Source organism: Strongylocentrotus purpuratus, unplaced genomic scaffold (genome assembly GCF_000002235.5).
Source record: "Strongylocentrotus purpuratus isolate Spur 01 unplaced genomic scaffold, Spur_5.0 spur5_scaffold_18, whole genome shotgun sequence".
Classification (NCBI taxonomy): Eukaryota; Metazoa; Echinodermata; class Echinoidea; order Camarodonta; family Strongylocentrotidae; genus Strongylocentrotus; species Strongylocentrotus purpuratus.
In genome coordinates this window covers 13362701-13378918 of record NW_022145603.1, presented here as the reverse complement: position 1 = coordinate 13378918, position 16218 = coordinate 13362701, and the positions used below count along the sequence as shown (strand labels likewise).

The window sequence follows — 16218 nt, the reverse complement described above, 5'->3', positions numbered from 1 at the left end:
TTATTATATAAAAAATGAATTTTTTATATATTTTTTTACATCAAGTAAATGTTTTATCTACTACAGCAATTTTGTCCATCAAATTAGATACCATCCATGTTTTTATGTAATTGATTACTAGGTACTGTCGGCTTGTGATAGATATTGAACCTGATAAGAGGATCTTGTTGGCCTTCCATGAGTTTACCCTCGAGGGTATAGATCTGTTTAGTCCCTCCAAGACTGAAGAAGATGTCTGCTTGTGTGGTGTGCTCGTGGAGGTAGGATTGTTTACAATGTACATTTCAGATTTGTTGCCTATTTATAACTCTCAAACTAATTTGCGATCTGCAAGTAAATACCTGCTTGAGAGTCCTCGTACACGCTTTCTTCTAGGTGATCGATCATTACTGCCTAAGCATCGAGATTGTGGAACAGTCTTTCCCAAATCCTTCGCTCTTGTCACCAGTTATCCACTCAACTAAAGACATATCTATTTCAGATTGCTTACAATAAGTCACTGCTTTTTTGTTTTTCCCAGTTAGAATCATGAACAGACATTTTTGGTAGTTTTTCAGTCTCATCAGCACCTTTGATTAGGCAACTAGAAGTGAAGTTGAAAATAGTCTTAGTACTTAGTAGTTTTTAATGTATAAACCACTGCTTTATTCTTTTAAATAGGGGATGATGGTGGTTGTGACGATAGTGATTGTGACGATGAGGATGGTTATGATGAATTTGTAAGGGAAGTAGAAAATGGTTTTGGTACTTACCACCGGTAGTAGCTTTTAATGTATAAACCGCTTTATTCTTTTAGATACGGGATGATGGTGGGCGCATGAATCGTTACTGTGGAACCAAGAAACCGTTTGCTTGGGTCTCTGAGACGGATACAGTAACGCTGGAATTTATCACACCCTATTCTCTCGTCTTTAATCGCTTCCTTGCATCTTATACCACCATCGATACAAAACCAAGTAAGTACGCTCGATGCTCCCTTTTACCCTCATACCTTACCTTTTCAATTGTGTTGTTTGGTTTAGGACATGTAGGAAGGACGACTTTAGGAAAATGGAAAGTGTAGTCAAGAGGGCGAGTAAAATAACAGGAAAAAGACGAAACTTTGCAGAACAATGCAAGGCAGGAATTCTCCAAACGGCTAAACAGATCATTGCAAATAAGAATCACAATCTAAATTACTTATATGAATTATTACGGTCAGGAAGGAGAATGCGCTCATTGAAATGTCGGACAGGCCAATATTTGGGCCGGCTCATTATGTTCCATATTCTGTTCATTTGTACAATCAAATGGAGTGAGGAGCATGTGGGCCCAAGTATCGGCTTGGCGTGGTTTTCCTTCCTTCCTTCCTTCACACTGATGTTCTATCCTATTCATCATTTTCAATGTGTAATATTAAGAATATTGCTTTGTTTATCTTTTATTTTGATGGTTCTTCTGTGATTATAAACACAACGATTTCCATGTATACCTGTGAATTTGGATGAATAAAAAGAATTGAATTGAATTGAATATGGTTAAGATGAGTCTTACTACAGACTTAAAACAAAAACACACCTTTTTATTTGATGATAAAGTGACTAAACCTGTTGCCTGAAATTATTTTTTGTTACTTCATTCAGGTTGCTAACATATAATTTTTTGTTGTATAGTGCATGTCAAATTCATTACACTTACAATGAGAAATAGTGATAAATAGACATAAAATGCAAGAAAACACATCTTTTTTATGTGATAGAATAATAAAGTATATTTTTTCAAAATGAACAAATCTTTGTTCATTATTTAGTATGTGCCTGAGTGTGAGGGTTATTTTTAACACTATTTAGCTGAAATAATGTAAACATGAGCTTTAACATGTAAAAAAAGGTGGTGAATTTCATCGTGACTGTTCTGCAAATGAAAATAATGCTGAACAGACGCTTTTTTTACCAAAACAATGAACAAAGATTTTGAGGAGGCGTGATAGCTCAGTCGGTAGAGCAGTAGTCTCGTAATCCGGTGACCCGGGTTCGAAACCAAGACAATGCGCTAGTGCCCTTGCTGGTAAGGCATTAATCCTCACTACTAGTTCCCTCGGAGAGGATCTAAAGTCGTTGGGCGTCTGGTTGCTTTCTTACAAGCATTAATGCTTTCTTAGCAGTCGGGTAAAATAACCACCACCACCAGATTTGTTCACTTTGAAAGATATACTGTTTAAAGTGACTAAACCTGATGCCTAAAGTTACTTTTTGTCCCTGTATTCAGGTTGCTATTGCTTCATTGATCTCACCGGCCTTCATACCGGTCTCGATGTAGATGGAATCACTGAGATTCCTCCACTCGTTCAAGATTTGTTTCATTTTGAAAAGATACATGTATACTGTTTAAAGTGACTAAACCTAATGCCTGAAATTACTATTTGTCCCTGTATTCAGGTTGCTATCGCTTCATTGACCTGACCGGCCTCCATACCGGTCTCGAGGCAGATGGAATCACTGAGGTTCCTTTGCCTCAAAAAGGCTTCCTGCACTCGTTGAACTTCCCGAACGCCTATCCCGACAACCAGAACTGCGAGTACGTTCTCCATGGCAATCCAGAGCATCGCATCGTGCTGTACTTTGACGAGTTTGAGCTAGAACCTGGTCCGGCATGCGAGGCTGACTATGTCAAGGTAAGCAGTTTCTTGCTGAGGATGCACTATGGCTTGGTGGTAGAGCAGTGGTCTCAAAACCAGAGGTCCCGGGTTCAAAGCCAAGTCGACGCGCTTATGTCCGTTGGTAAAGCCTTAATCCTCATAACCAAGTCCCTTGGAGAGGACTTAAAGCCGTCGGTCCCCTGGTTGCTCACTTACAAGCATATACATGTTTTCTTACCAATGTTAGACCCCGTCCTTGATCACTTCCTAGACCCGGGAGGGGGGGGGGGGTAATTTTATTTAACCCCCCCCCCCCCCTCTCCTGTTAAGCAAATAAAATATTCGCATATAGCAGTTCCCCAAAGTTGACAACCCTGCATAAATATCTTCATAATCAGATAGGCGATTGGCTTGTAAAAATCATGGGATTCCCGACTGACCTAAAGGTTTATAAATATGATTGCAGCATGATCTAAATCCTGGATTTTGTTTCAGAATCTTGAGGGAAAGATATACCCAATCGCTTAAAGGAAATGGGTCATCAGTTTCCATGTGCAGAAGGCCATAATTCGCTGACACCAGACTTGGTGAAAACACAATTGTTGTGTTTATAAGTCTGCACACAGCGAACCCGTAGGTCCATCAGAAAAGACCCTATCGGCTCTCAGAGAGTCTTCGGATGAGGGGAAAAGTGAGATAAATGACTTTACCTGGTGGAGGAATGGATGAGGAAATACAAAGCATTACATAAGGCATATTGGTCATAAAACTGAAGGCTAATCCTGGTGATTGACAGCCTGTTATTGGGTAAACACCTGGGGGGTGTTTCACAAAGATCCTAAGTAGAACTTAACTCTAAGTTGGACTTAAAAATTATGGACAGCCATTGGAGTCTTAAAATGAAATATATTCAAAAGCAGAAATTCAAGTGTTTTAGACTTTTTTATAAATTCCATGCCAAGAACATGAAATCTCCCATGATAATAGGAAATATTAATGATTTGAATCAACATTTTATGCCTTCTACAAAGAAATTTACAAAATATTTTCAAGGATGCTAATGGCTTCCCATAATATTTAAGTCCAACTTAGAGTTAAGTTCGACTTAAAATCTTTGTGAAACACCCCCCTGACCGGTGGTGAAGTCCCCATATGAGCTGACTGAATTAAATCTTCTATTTTATCCAAAGATTGAGGATTTCTACAGTCGGCGCTCTAACGTCTACTGCGGCAAACATCACTCTTTCTCCTGGATCTCTGATAGCAATGAAGTCTGGATCACGTTCAGATCCAACGCCAATCAAGTCTACACCGGTTTCCTTCTGGCCTACGAACTCATGGATCGGGAAGGAAGTACGTGTCAACTCTTTCAGGACAGGAATTGTTTTAGGGCTAAACTGATCTCATATTCTTCAAATTGGCAACATTAATATTTTTCTTTTAGTGCTAACATGGTTCTAATGAAATGTAATGTCTTTGAAAACAATATACATTGTTAAGAACTTTGTCAAAAATTTTAAGACATGGCCAATTTAGATAAAAAACAATGATTTTGAATCTCTCAATGTATTGCCAATTTAAGGATTTCAAAGCTTATTTTCATTTTTAAAATTCCCGGCATCAAATGGAATATGGTCATACAACAAAAATGGATGCAGTGTGTGCAGAATCGTTTGCTCTTTCTACTCAGCATCTGGCATTTCTTGAAGGGATCTGAATCAAACGTATTGTGCCAAACCACAAAATGTGGCCAATTGTCTCGAAAGGGTTAACTCTTTTTTTTCCATCATTTATTAATTGAACAATACGTACATAAGAAACACATAATTTTATTAATTACAAAGAAAAACACATGATCATACTTATATCATAAAATTAATTACCGGTATACTTTTTTTTTTAAAGCATAATCAACATTTTACACAGGCGATACTTTTTCAACATTTGCCCTCCATAATATTTCCTTTAAATAAATGTTGAATATGTCTGAAAAATTAAATTATCTTTTATGCGTATATAAAACATTAGAAGCTAAATTAATAGATTTTTAAAAACTACATATTTTGAATTTTGTACCGGTAACTACATTGCTTGCCTACAATTATATCACTGTATTCAATCTTTTCATTATTAAACAATACTTCTGTTTTTCTGAGAAAAATTAAGACCTTGTTACACAATATTTTTGAGTAATCAAAATCATTAAATAAATGATAATAAATTTTCTTTACATTTGCACTACAAACAATAATCATGATCAGATTTTTTTAAACGATATAGATATTCTTCACATGCTAATAACTTATAGAGTAGTTTGAAATTAAACTCATAAATAATAATAGTAATAAACAGTAGGCTTACGGTTGCACTTATGTGAGAGAGGGGGAGTCCTGAAAAGGACTGTCAGTAATCTTTCTTTCTTGGGTATGTGTGTGTGTAGTCCTGAAAAGGACTGTTGGTAATCTTTCTTGAGCTTAGTTCTAAGAGAGCTATACCGCCGTTGGAGAGGATGGGTAGTAGGAGGGGCACAATGTTTCAATAATAATGTCGTGCATACATAATGCATATTCTGTTTCCATCTCTAATAGCAACAGAACAAGGAAGTACGACAATTAATACATAAATCCTGAAAACGAAGCTTACCGTAATTAAAATGACTCGCAAAATTTGGAAAGTATAAGGAGAGAATATTACCTTAGCTAATAACGTAATGTCAGTTGAATGTTCACTTACAAAAGGAAGGAACACATGTATGTTTTGAGAGACTGCTTGAGAAGCGTTTTTTATATCCAGGTTGTGTGCATATATACACATGTTAATGAGGAACACTATTCATAGGAAACAGAAATGTTTTTTTCTCTGGACACTAGATGATGATAAATATGATGATTCACAGCATTTGTATGGTGCCATAAATCTGTTTAAAAAAAAAACATTCAAAGGCATGAGCTCCTCCAATAAAATTAGCATTTAAAAGATGCGAGTCTTGAGTGAAGCTTTGAAGTGGTCTTGGTTGTCAATTTCGCGAATAGATGATGGGAGAGAATTCCACATCCCTTGAGATAAGTAATGGGCATCTGGAGAGTAAGGCCAGATGAGCGAAGTCCAGGGCGAAGATGACGCCGCTCGATTAAAGATGAGTCTTTCTAATCGGGTGAATGCTAAACCAGGTTTGACTGTATGACTCTTATTTTCCTCCAGATGAGACGATCGCGCTAGAAGAAGAGTCCGGTTTCTTTGTGTCGCCTGGTTACCCTCTGATCTACGAGTCGGACGCGTCGGCGGAATACGCCATCCGCACTGACCCTAGCAAGCTCCTCGTCGTGACCTTCCACGACTTCCAGCTGGAGAGAGACGACTACCCCGCTCCGCTGCCTGTGGGGATTCTGGAGATGGACAAGCGAAGCACGTTGAACGAGCATCAGAATCACTACGGCGACCGATACGACTTATGTGTTGATTACGTCAAGGTACCGTGTTGCCCTTAAATTTGGAATCTTTTTTCTCTACCTCTTTTTAATGAAATAATTGTGAAGCAGGCCTGATAATTTTTTTTTTTTTCCCCCCTATTTTTTCCCAATTTTCGTACTCACAAGAGGGGGGGGGGGGGGGGGGGAATGTTAGATGCCATTTTCTTTTCCCCCAAATCTTTTTTTTTATCTCAATGGGGTAATGGTTGAGGGAAAAAAAAAGACTATTTATTTTTAGTGCTCACCATCACCCCTAGTGAAGATTTTCTTGATAAAGTTTATATCTAATCAGAAATGATATTGATCAATCTTAAAATCATAGAAATTAATCAGTAAAGTTTGGAGAAGATATAAACTTTAACCGTTGAGAATAAATCATGTTGTCACAACCATTTCATGAAACGAGGTAAAGAAAAATCATTCCGAATTCATGAGCAACGCTGTAGAATAGAAATTTTCAAAACCAGCTGGCCCCCAACATTTTCTAGCTCTTTGTCGGCTTTAAGGACTTCTACAGAGAATTTACCTTGTCAAGTATTTTATGCATGTATACATTTCACTTCAGTTTGTGATGATCATAGATTATTAGATGATTGAAAATTGTAACCAGTGAAAGAGTTTTCACTTTTAGTAAACTGTTTAAAAAGAATGCACTCTGTTTTGTAAGAAAAGATTTTAATTAAACATATTCCTCAACACGGCTGAATTTGTTTTTATTTTTAAAGTTTTTCAATTATAGCTAATCTTGAGCTCTGGTATGGGCATCGTATGTCAAGAGAACATGGCTGTATAATTCATTCCGGATTGTTTATCCTGCAGTAGATTTGTTTAAACCATTAAAATGAAAACAAACTCACAAAAACTTGGTGGAAATCATCTTCAATAAAAACCACAGTTCTCATTTGCACATAGTGACCTGTGTTTATAAATAAGCACATGGTGTCGGGCCAACTTACCTTGATTTCCTTTTCTTTCTTTGCTCATTACTCTGCCCAAATTTTTTCTACCAATATCGCTTGGTACATGTCATTAATTTGTAACCTTGAACACTCATTGTAAGTTTTGTTGGATTATGTGAGGATGTATTACTAGAACCCGAGCTTATCATTAAAGGTAAAGACCAGTTTTGGAAACGCCCCAATTTCAAAAAATGAAATGGAAGCTCTCATTACCAATCATGTGAAAGAATATGTTTTGACTAATACATTATGATAAAAAATTTGCCGGGAAACCGCCTACTAATTCATATATTTGGTAAATTTGTTTCTCTCATGGTCTGTGAGAGATATAGGGTAGTCCCATATACATCTTTCTGTGTATAGTGCTTGTAACTTTACGAAGAATGGGCCAAATTTCTTATCATTTTGATGATTCCAGAACCTTGCAGATGCTAGATGCTAGATGATCAACCTTTTCTGATCGATTCCACAACGTTTCTTTCACAATGCAATCGCATGACCATAACTGGTCTTTACCTTTAAACTCACTTCAACAGCTGCCCTTTGCATGATAAAGTGTGATACAGATTTGATAAATGTCCATATGCAGGTCAGAAAGCCTTTTAGATTTCGCTGATTTGCAATTTGCCTCTATCATCCGGCCAGGACCCTGTTGCATACAACTTACCATTGATGGTAACTTTGCCATCAATGATAATTACTACCATGGTAACAGGGCTCAACAGCCAATCAAAATCAAGGTTTCCATGGTAGTTACCATTAATGGCAAAGTTACCATCAATGGTCAGTTTCAAGCATTGTATAGGTCTCTGGAATTTACAACCATTCCGATTCTCACTCTGTGTATGTTTCTGAATTTCCCTGACATAGATCATCGACATTTTCGACAATCATGTGGAAACGTACTGTGGGCGGATCCCGGTGTTTAGCTATATCTCCCGTGGCAACGAGATCCTGGTCCAGTTTAAGACCGATCTGAACATGAACTACAGAGGCTTCAACGCGTCTTACAGGTCCATCTCTAGAAGAACACCAAATGGTAAGGTGTTCTTGATGTTCATGTTTTGGGTGCTGTTGACATATTGGTGGTGCTTGTGTGTTAGTGGTGTCTGTCTATTAATGGTGCTCACTTAATAGTTAGGCCCTGCTTTTTTTTCTGTTTTTTTAAACCGGAGTGTTGGCTCAGTCAGTAGAGCGTCCGCCTCGAAACCGGAAGGTTGTGGGTTCAAACCCCGGCGGCGTCATACCAAAAGATGTTAAAAGACGGGAGTTGCTGCTACCTTGTTTGGGGTTCAACAATAAGGGGATAGAGCACCGTCAGTTGCTCAGTGGCTGCAGGGCTCACGATTAGTTGGGCAAAAAGAATTTCCATTTTCAGTTTAATAAAATTTGGAGAGGACTTTAAAAGATTATAATTATTATTGTTGGTGGTGCTTTCATACCGTGGTGGTTCACATGTTTTGGGGATGGATGTATATTGATGGTGCTTCACCATCACCCAATAATGGCGAACTTGATGTGCAAACAGACATACCAATATGACACTGAACCATGTTTCCTTCTTTCCAGATTGGGAACTTGTCTACCGAGTGGCAAAAGGAGGCGAAACCGAGGCTCTTGATAAGTTCCTGATGCAGGATCGGGGCTACAGCGAGTCTGACCCCAATGCAAAGGGAACCACAATTACTCGCTCTCTTGCTACCTTCAAGGATTCAGATGTCCCAAATTGGGAGAATATCGGAATCAGAAAAGTAGGTTGAACCCAATGTAGTAGTAGTAGTAGTAGTGGTGGTGGTGGTAGTGATGGTGGTAGTAGAAGTAGTGGTTATGGTGGTGGTGGTTGTGGTAGTGGTAGTAGTAGAAGTAGTGGTTGTGGTGGTGGTAGTGGTTGTGGTAGTAGAAGTTGTGGTTATGGTGGTGGTGGTTGTGGTAGTGGTAGTAGTAGAAGTAGTGGTTGTGGTGGTGGTAGTGGTTGTGGTAGTAGAAGTTGTGGTTATGGTGGTGGTGGTTGTGGTAGTGGTAGTAGTAGAAGTAGTGGTTGTGGTGGTGGTAATGGTAGTGGTTGCGGTAGTAGAAGTTGTGGTTATGGTGGTGGTGGTTGTAGTAGTGGTAGTAGTAGAAGTAGTGATATTGGTGGTGGTAGTAGTAGTAGTAGTAGTAGTGATAGTGTAGTAGAAAGGAGGAGGAGGAGGAGGAGAAGGAGAAATAAGAAGAAGAAATAAAAAGAAGATAGGAGAAGGAGGAGACAAAGAAGACTTTATTGGATAACTTGTAAGCACAAGGCTAAGATCCAATGTTAAAACACTTATGTTATACTACCCAATCTTACAATATAAACGTTTTTTCTTATGTAGTTTCTCAAAATAATCCTCTTTAACCCTACAAATGCTACCAAGTTACAAAATAATACACAATTTATCACAGGTAAGATTCTGTTATACTGAATTTCATTTTATTTTTTAAATTGATGTTAGCATTTTATGAACTCCCTTTGAATTTCTGGAAGAAAAAAAAAAAAACAATTTTTTGCTTTTAAATTTTGGCAGTTTGGAGTGCTTGCAGCACTGAAAACAGAGGCAGGAAAAAAATTTAATGAAATAATTGTAAATGACTATAAATGGCTGCTGAAAATAAAGATGGATGTTGGGATAATAAAAATGATCACATTTTTGGACATGGCCTTTTCATTCTACTTCATATTTTGAATGTCCATGCAGGTCAAAGTTGACGCCTATAAGTCGGGAAGCATCATAGCAACTTTCCGCTTTGATGGCCATGGCACAAGTCTCAGTGACTGGTTTAGTTGCGAGAAGATGACCTACAGCGGTTACGACGACCTCAACTCAAAAGATTGTGGTGGTCTCGTGTTTGGCCTTACAGGAATGCCGCCGGAGTTTGAAATCACGTAAGATTTTAGTTCTATTACCTACCCCAGATGCAATCCTTTTCAATTAGAGGTGTCGTGGTCGAGTGAATACGTCACCGGACTGTTGATCAACAGGTTCGCGGTTCGAGTCCTGCCGCAGCACTAATGTCCTTTGGCAGTACATTGATCTACATTTGCCACACTCGACCCAGTTGATGGATATGGGTACCTGGCAGGAATTAATTCCTCGAAATGATAGAGCGCCGTAATGGCCGCCTTGCTAAAGCGAGGGTAATAATCGGGCAGCGCCAGGAGCCTCACAGCGTGGCGGACATGTGCGCTATATAAGAACCCATAATTATTATTATCTGGTTCATATTTATTAATTCACATCTCTTAGATAATACAATGTATAAAGCAGAAATAAACGATTACTGGTAAACGATGAACAATAAGAACAACATTAAACAGAAAAAAAGACAAATGATACAAATTAGAAAAGGTGCGCACACTTATGATGAAGTGGATGTAAGAGAGTAGCAGAGGCCATTGACCTGTCAAGGGTACTCCCCGTATTGTAGATTTGAATATGTCTATTGCCATAGGGAATCGATAAGAGTTGCCAAGGCAATACTTAAGGGATTGGTTATCTTTGTCTCAGATTCTGAAACAAAATCCTGGATTTAGCTCATGCTGCAATGATAATTATATAAACCTTTAGGTCAGTCAGGAACCCCATGACTTTCACAAGCCGATCGCCTGTCTGGTTTACAAGATATTTTAATTTCCAAACGGTTTTTATAACACTTCAGTCTATTGGGTAATTATGGTAAAACCGGTCACCCAAAGATTTTTACTTTTTTGAGGCACTTCTTGATCATTTTGAAGCGCAATTTGTTTAGGGCTTCAATATTACACCATATCACAGACACTGATAACACGTAGGGCCATGCATCTTAGATTTAACATTGTTAAATGATGCCTTTAATATATATATAGATAAGTAGATACTTTGTTTTCTTGTATGAAAGGTTGTATTGATATACCTGTAGCTAGTTATGCTGGGACTATATGTATAAGATCATAACAAAAGCTACATTTATTAAAGGTAAGGTTTTCATTTTGACAAATCATTGATGATCGATTGCAAGCAATATTTTGGTCAAGTTATTCAATCAACATTTCAAGGTTAATATTTTGAGGGCTAGAATTCTTGCCCAGGCAAAATTTAATTGGTTGTCAAAAATGAATATTACTACTTTTTGTCTGGAAATAAAAATTTCAGTTTCAATTTTTGTATTGTAGAACAACAATTGCCAACGGCAAGACGTGCGATGATGACATGGATCATAGGGTGTGGCTCGATGTCCAAGATGTTGCGGAAGAGGGGGATTGTACATACGAGGAGCCGGAAATTGATATCAACTCCATCATCTTCGTTAGCAGCGCTACGACGGGAGGGGAAACTGCAACGGGTACGTATGATACACTATGAATATGATGAACAAAGAAAGCGGACAAAATATTCAGTTCCTCAGGTAGACAAAGGAACATCCCTTCACTGCTATTATGTAAAAAGGTGAATATGCATGTGACACCTGTTCTACACATTTTTAAGTAATAGCAGTGAAGGGATGTTCCTTTGTGTACCTGAGGAACTGTATATTTTGTCCGCTTTCATTGTCAGTCATGTTCAGAGTGATATGTGTTGCAACGGAAAGAGAAACAGTAGGTTTGAGGGTGCACCATGTGAGAGAGGGGGTTGAGGAGTCCTGAAAAGTACTCTGACTCAGTAATCTTTCTTGGGGGTGTGGTAGTCCTGAAAAGGACTGTTTGTTATCTTTCTTAGCGTATAGTTCTAAGGAGAACTATAGCGCTTGGAGAGGATGAGTGGCTCGACGTTTCGAACAGGTTGACTATCCGTCGTCAGGAGACTGTATACCTACATCACAATGCTAGCCGACACTTACAAGCAGCATCTAACCACAGGTTTGTCCTGTAGTTATGATGGTAGTAGTGAACAGAATTAGAAACTACTGTAAACTAATAAAATAATCTCTTGCCAATCAATCACTGAATTAAACACCAATCATGCAAACCAATCATGCAAGCCAATAGCAAAATAGGATTTAAGAATATTCGTAAGAAAAAGGAGAAGAGAACCATTGATAGAAGTGGAAATATGTAAATGAGAAGAGAACATACCACCTGTTCTGGTATGTGGTGGAGATGAATGGAGGAAATGAATATGCAAATGATGTGAAATGAATATGCAAATGATGTGAAATGAATATGTATGGGGGAGAAGAGACTCGAGAAACAAATAGTAATTGTGACAAATTAAAATTTAACACCATAGATACAATTGTAATCTACTCAGATTTCCTGTGTCATGTACCTGAGGTACATGCATCATAACAAATAACCAGAGAATAAAAAAGAAATGTTCTTTTTCTAGAGAAAACAAATAGTAATTGTGACAAATTAAAATTTAACACCATAGATACAATTGTAATCTACTCAGATTTCCTGTGTCATGTACCTGAGGTACATGCATCATAACAAATAACCAGAGAATAAAAAAGAAATGTTCTTTTTCTAGAGAAAACAAATAGTAATTGTGACAAATTAAAATTTAACACCATAGATACAATTGTAATCTACTCAGATTTCCTGTGTCATGTACCTGAGGTACATGCATCATAACAAATAACCAGAGAATAAAAAAGAAATGTTCTTTTTCTAGAGAAAACAAATAGTAATTGTGACAAATTAAAATTTAACACCATAGATACAATTGTAATCTACTCAGATTTCCTGTGTCATGTACCTGAGGTACATGCATCATAACAAATAACCAGAGAATAAAAAAGAAATGTTCTTTTTCTTCATGAGCCTGGTTCTTTATAACGGCTCACTACCTGAAACTTCTATCTTAAAAATTTGGAATTACATGTTTTTAAAAATATTAGTCTTTCAACTTTTTTAGCATTACCCATTTTGAATAGCCACACCGTGACAACAAATGTTTGGTATACACACTTTAGAGTAAAGAATAGTTTGACACCTGTACAATTACATTCAGGATATATCTGCCCAGTCTCTACCACAGTCTGACACTACCACAGGTTTGTCTTATAGTTGTGATGGTAGTATTGATGTGCTGCAACAGAAAGAGAAACGGCAAGGAACGTCTCGTTGTAGTGATGGTAGTAGTGATGATATGTGCTGCAACGGGAATAGAAAAAACAACAGCTTTGTTCAGAGGTTAATTACACTATACAGAGTTTGATGGCAGTAGCAGAGCTGCCAACAGTACGTTACGACCCTAAGATTTTCCTCAATAATATTTTTTTCTTCTCTTTTTTAATAGCAAAATGCCCATTCTCTCCTGTAAAGAAGAAATCTGTAACCATGAATGAAGTTTGAATATCCTTGATTATTATTCAACTGTTTTAATATTTTTTCTCTTTTTTTCTTTTCTCATAGGAGCAAACATAGCCGAAGCAGACGTGTTCACCATCTGGGTTCAAAAAGGTATTAAAGAATCGTACCAATATTGCACTTGCTCTAACAGCGTGTGCATTTTAACCCTATATAGCCCGGGCTATTTTGATATCATAATCAGTGGGTTAACTTTGGTGGGACATGCACTTTTTTTACGTTTCATGTTACTGCTGAAGTTTGGATGAGGTGTTTAGACACTTGACTGTATAGTATACAAATATACTCTGTCTTGAGAGGTTCTGGTTAAAACTATGTGCAAGAGATGACTCCAATAGTACTATATGCCGAGTCACCGAGGTCCATAGTTTTAACCAGTACCTCGAATAGAGGCATGGTATATTTGTTTTATATCCTGCATCAAAAATTTATTTCATTTTTTAAAATAATACTAAAAAAAATTTGGAAAAACAAAATTTAGAACAAAAAAAATGTCAATTTTATCTAAAAAGATTTAAAATATTTTGTTTTCATTAAATTCAGATTTTAAAAAAAAACAAAAAACAAAAAACATTCAACTCCCAAATAGTAAACCCAAACAGTACTCTCATATAGTACTTTCTAAAAATAGTTCAAATATTTCTGGTCATGTGATGAGCTCTCAACCAATCAAAAGCCAACAAATTTTTGATGCAGGATATAATTTATACTATTTTCTTGTGGGTACAACTTCCTTGCGGAAGAAACGGACATTTGCCGCTCTTTAAAATGGCGTCACCCATCATACTTAGAGGAGATGTTGGGCAAGCCTCTCGCAAGCTTTCTTGTCCTGAAGAGAAACTTTTAAAATATAAAATATGTATAAAGTTAGTATAACATCTCTGTTGTTTCGGTCATAACGGCCCCTTAGGAATAACAGTATTAATGCCAGTGGGTCTTCCCTGGTTAAACAAAAAATGGCATAACATCTGTAGAGGTTAGCTATTAAGAAAAGAATTCAATAATTTTCAGCAAATTGTATGATATGTCTTAATACGATTTACTGGATAATTTTACTGTAGTTTTTTTATGTCTGTATAAATATTAATGTTTTTACGCAATGTAAAAAAATTCTGCAATTCAGCCATTTGGCTGCAAATGAATTTTCAATAAAACCATTACCATTACCATCCCATCTCTTTCTTGAAGATTGCGATGAAAGAATCTCGCCAGCCAGGGACAGCCCTGTAAACATTGCTTCCAAGGGGCACGATGAGCTTGACTACAACAATAACGAGTATTGCGATCTCTATCTGAGTGTCCATCCGTTTGATCGGCTCGCGATTGAATTCACCGATTTTGAGCTGGAAGAAGATGAGTGTCTCGCAAATGATTACGTCCAGGTAAGGATTATTTATTTTGTTTTATTCTATTTCATTTCCAGGAACATAAAAGGAGTATAACAAAGAAAACGAATTACAATAGTAAATACAATAACGGGGAAAAAATGCCTGAGGATTACCAAAAGAAACAAGTTTATTAGTAGATGATATAATACATAAACTATACCCAAATATACATAAATGACATAAGATATATATAATGAAATGAAAGTAAGATGCAAAGGCAAATCATGAGATCATAAATATAAAATAATCATATGTTACCGCTAATGGATTTGAGGGACATGCAGGGCTATCGTGAATAAAGTATTTTTTACTCTTATGGTGAACATTAAGTCTGCTGCCCACTTAAGGCTGTCCTAAAGGCATCGTTTAACAATGTTAAATCTGAGATGCATGGCCCTACGTGTTATCAGTGGCTGTGTAGGTAGGGCAATTAAGCCATAATGTTGTCACACCAAGCAACAACTAATGTATGCAATTTGAATTCTAATTATTTAATGAGATACATTTATTTTTAATGGGGGAATGAAATAACTTGTATTTAGGTTGCTTCACAATGAAATATGCATAACTTTGGTTACACTACAAAAAAATTATTTGTAAATCAGATTCAATTTTTAAGATTTATAAAAGCTTCTGCCTTTTTCTTGGTGAATTAATGTGCGATTTATATTCTGGGGGGTCTGTGTCACAATATGTGACATCCGCACAGCGAGTGTCAACCATTCTTTTTTTTCCTATCTCAGATTGAGAACATAGAAACGGCCTTTGCGCAGATCTTCTGTGGTGTTCAACACCAAGTAGTATGGACCGCTACTGCGAATGCTGCCATCTTGAGGTTCAGAACGGACAGTGTGGTAACGTACAATGGTTGGGGTGCCAGTGTGAGAGCAGAACGGCGAAATTTGGAAGGTAAGGAACTCTATCTGTTAGTGGTAGTAGATGCTACCACACTACCACTACCACTCCCATGCACTATCACTACCATACTAGTGCCGCAACCACTACCATTACCACTTTAGTTTAGAGCTACTACTACAAACCAGAAACATCCACACGCGTGAATCTTGTGCATATTTTTGCAAGTGATTCAGATCACTTTCCCGCCACAAAATGATTGAATAAAAACTTGTGCAACACTGAAATTGTGTGATAAACAAAGGGTATAGTAGATAGCCTGGACTGCTACATATTTGACTGTTCGGTTATGACCGGGGTAATAATATATGAGGACCAGGAGCGTCTGACTCGATGGACAGCAGTGAAATGCAAAAGCATCTACCACCACTACCATTATTACTACCCTACCACTACCACTTACAAGTACTAATACTTTCACTACCACTCCCACTCTCATGTACTACCATTACCATTCCATCAATACCAGTACCACTGACACACTGCAACTACCACACCACCACCACCACCACCACCACTAACACCTTAATCTAACACACTACCATCACTACTACCACAC

The 16218-nt window shown here is 37.4% G+C and overlaps 1 protein-coding gene across 3 annotated transcripts in view; it reads left to right on the top strand.

Moving 5' to 3' along the window:
- The window catches only part of mgb (GTP-binding protein), a 49881-nt gene that overhangs the window by 10272 nt on the left and 23391 nt on the right, over nt 1-16218 (top strand). For all 3 annotated transcript variants that reach the window (XM_030989243.1, XM_030989242.1, XM_030989241.1), the window contains exons 5-16: nt 122-260; nt 797-956; nt 2418-2653; nt 3808-3970; nt 5819-6087; nt 7917-8085; nt 8616-8797; nt 9764-9951; nt 11218-11387; nt 13402-13449; nt 14545-14738; nt 15488-15653. In XM_030989243.1, coding sequence (XP_030845103.1) covers nt 122-260; nt 797-956; nt 2418-2653; nt 3808-3970; nt 5819-6087; nt 7917-8085; nt 8616-8797; nt 9764-9951; nt 11218-11387; nt 13402-13449; nt 14545-14738; nt 15488-15653 — 2084 coding nt within the window. The remainder of the gene's footprint in view (nt 1-121; nt 261-796; nt 957-2417; nt 2654-3807; nt 3971-5818; nt 6088-7916; nt 8086-8615; nt 8798-9763; nt 9952-11217; nt 11388-13401; nt 13450-14544; nt 14739-15487; nt 15654-16218) is intronic.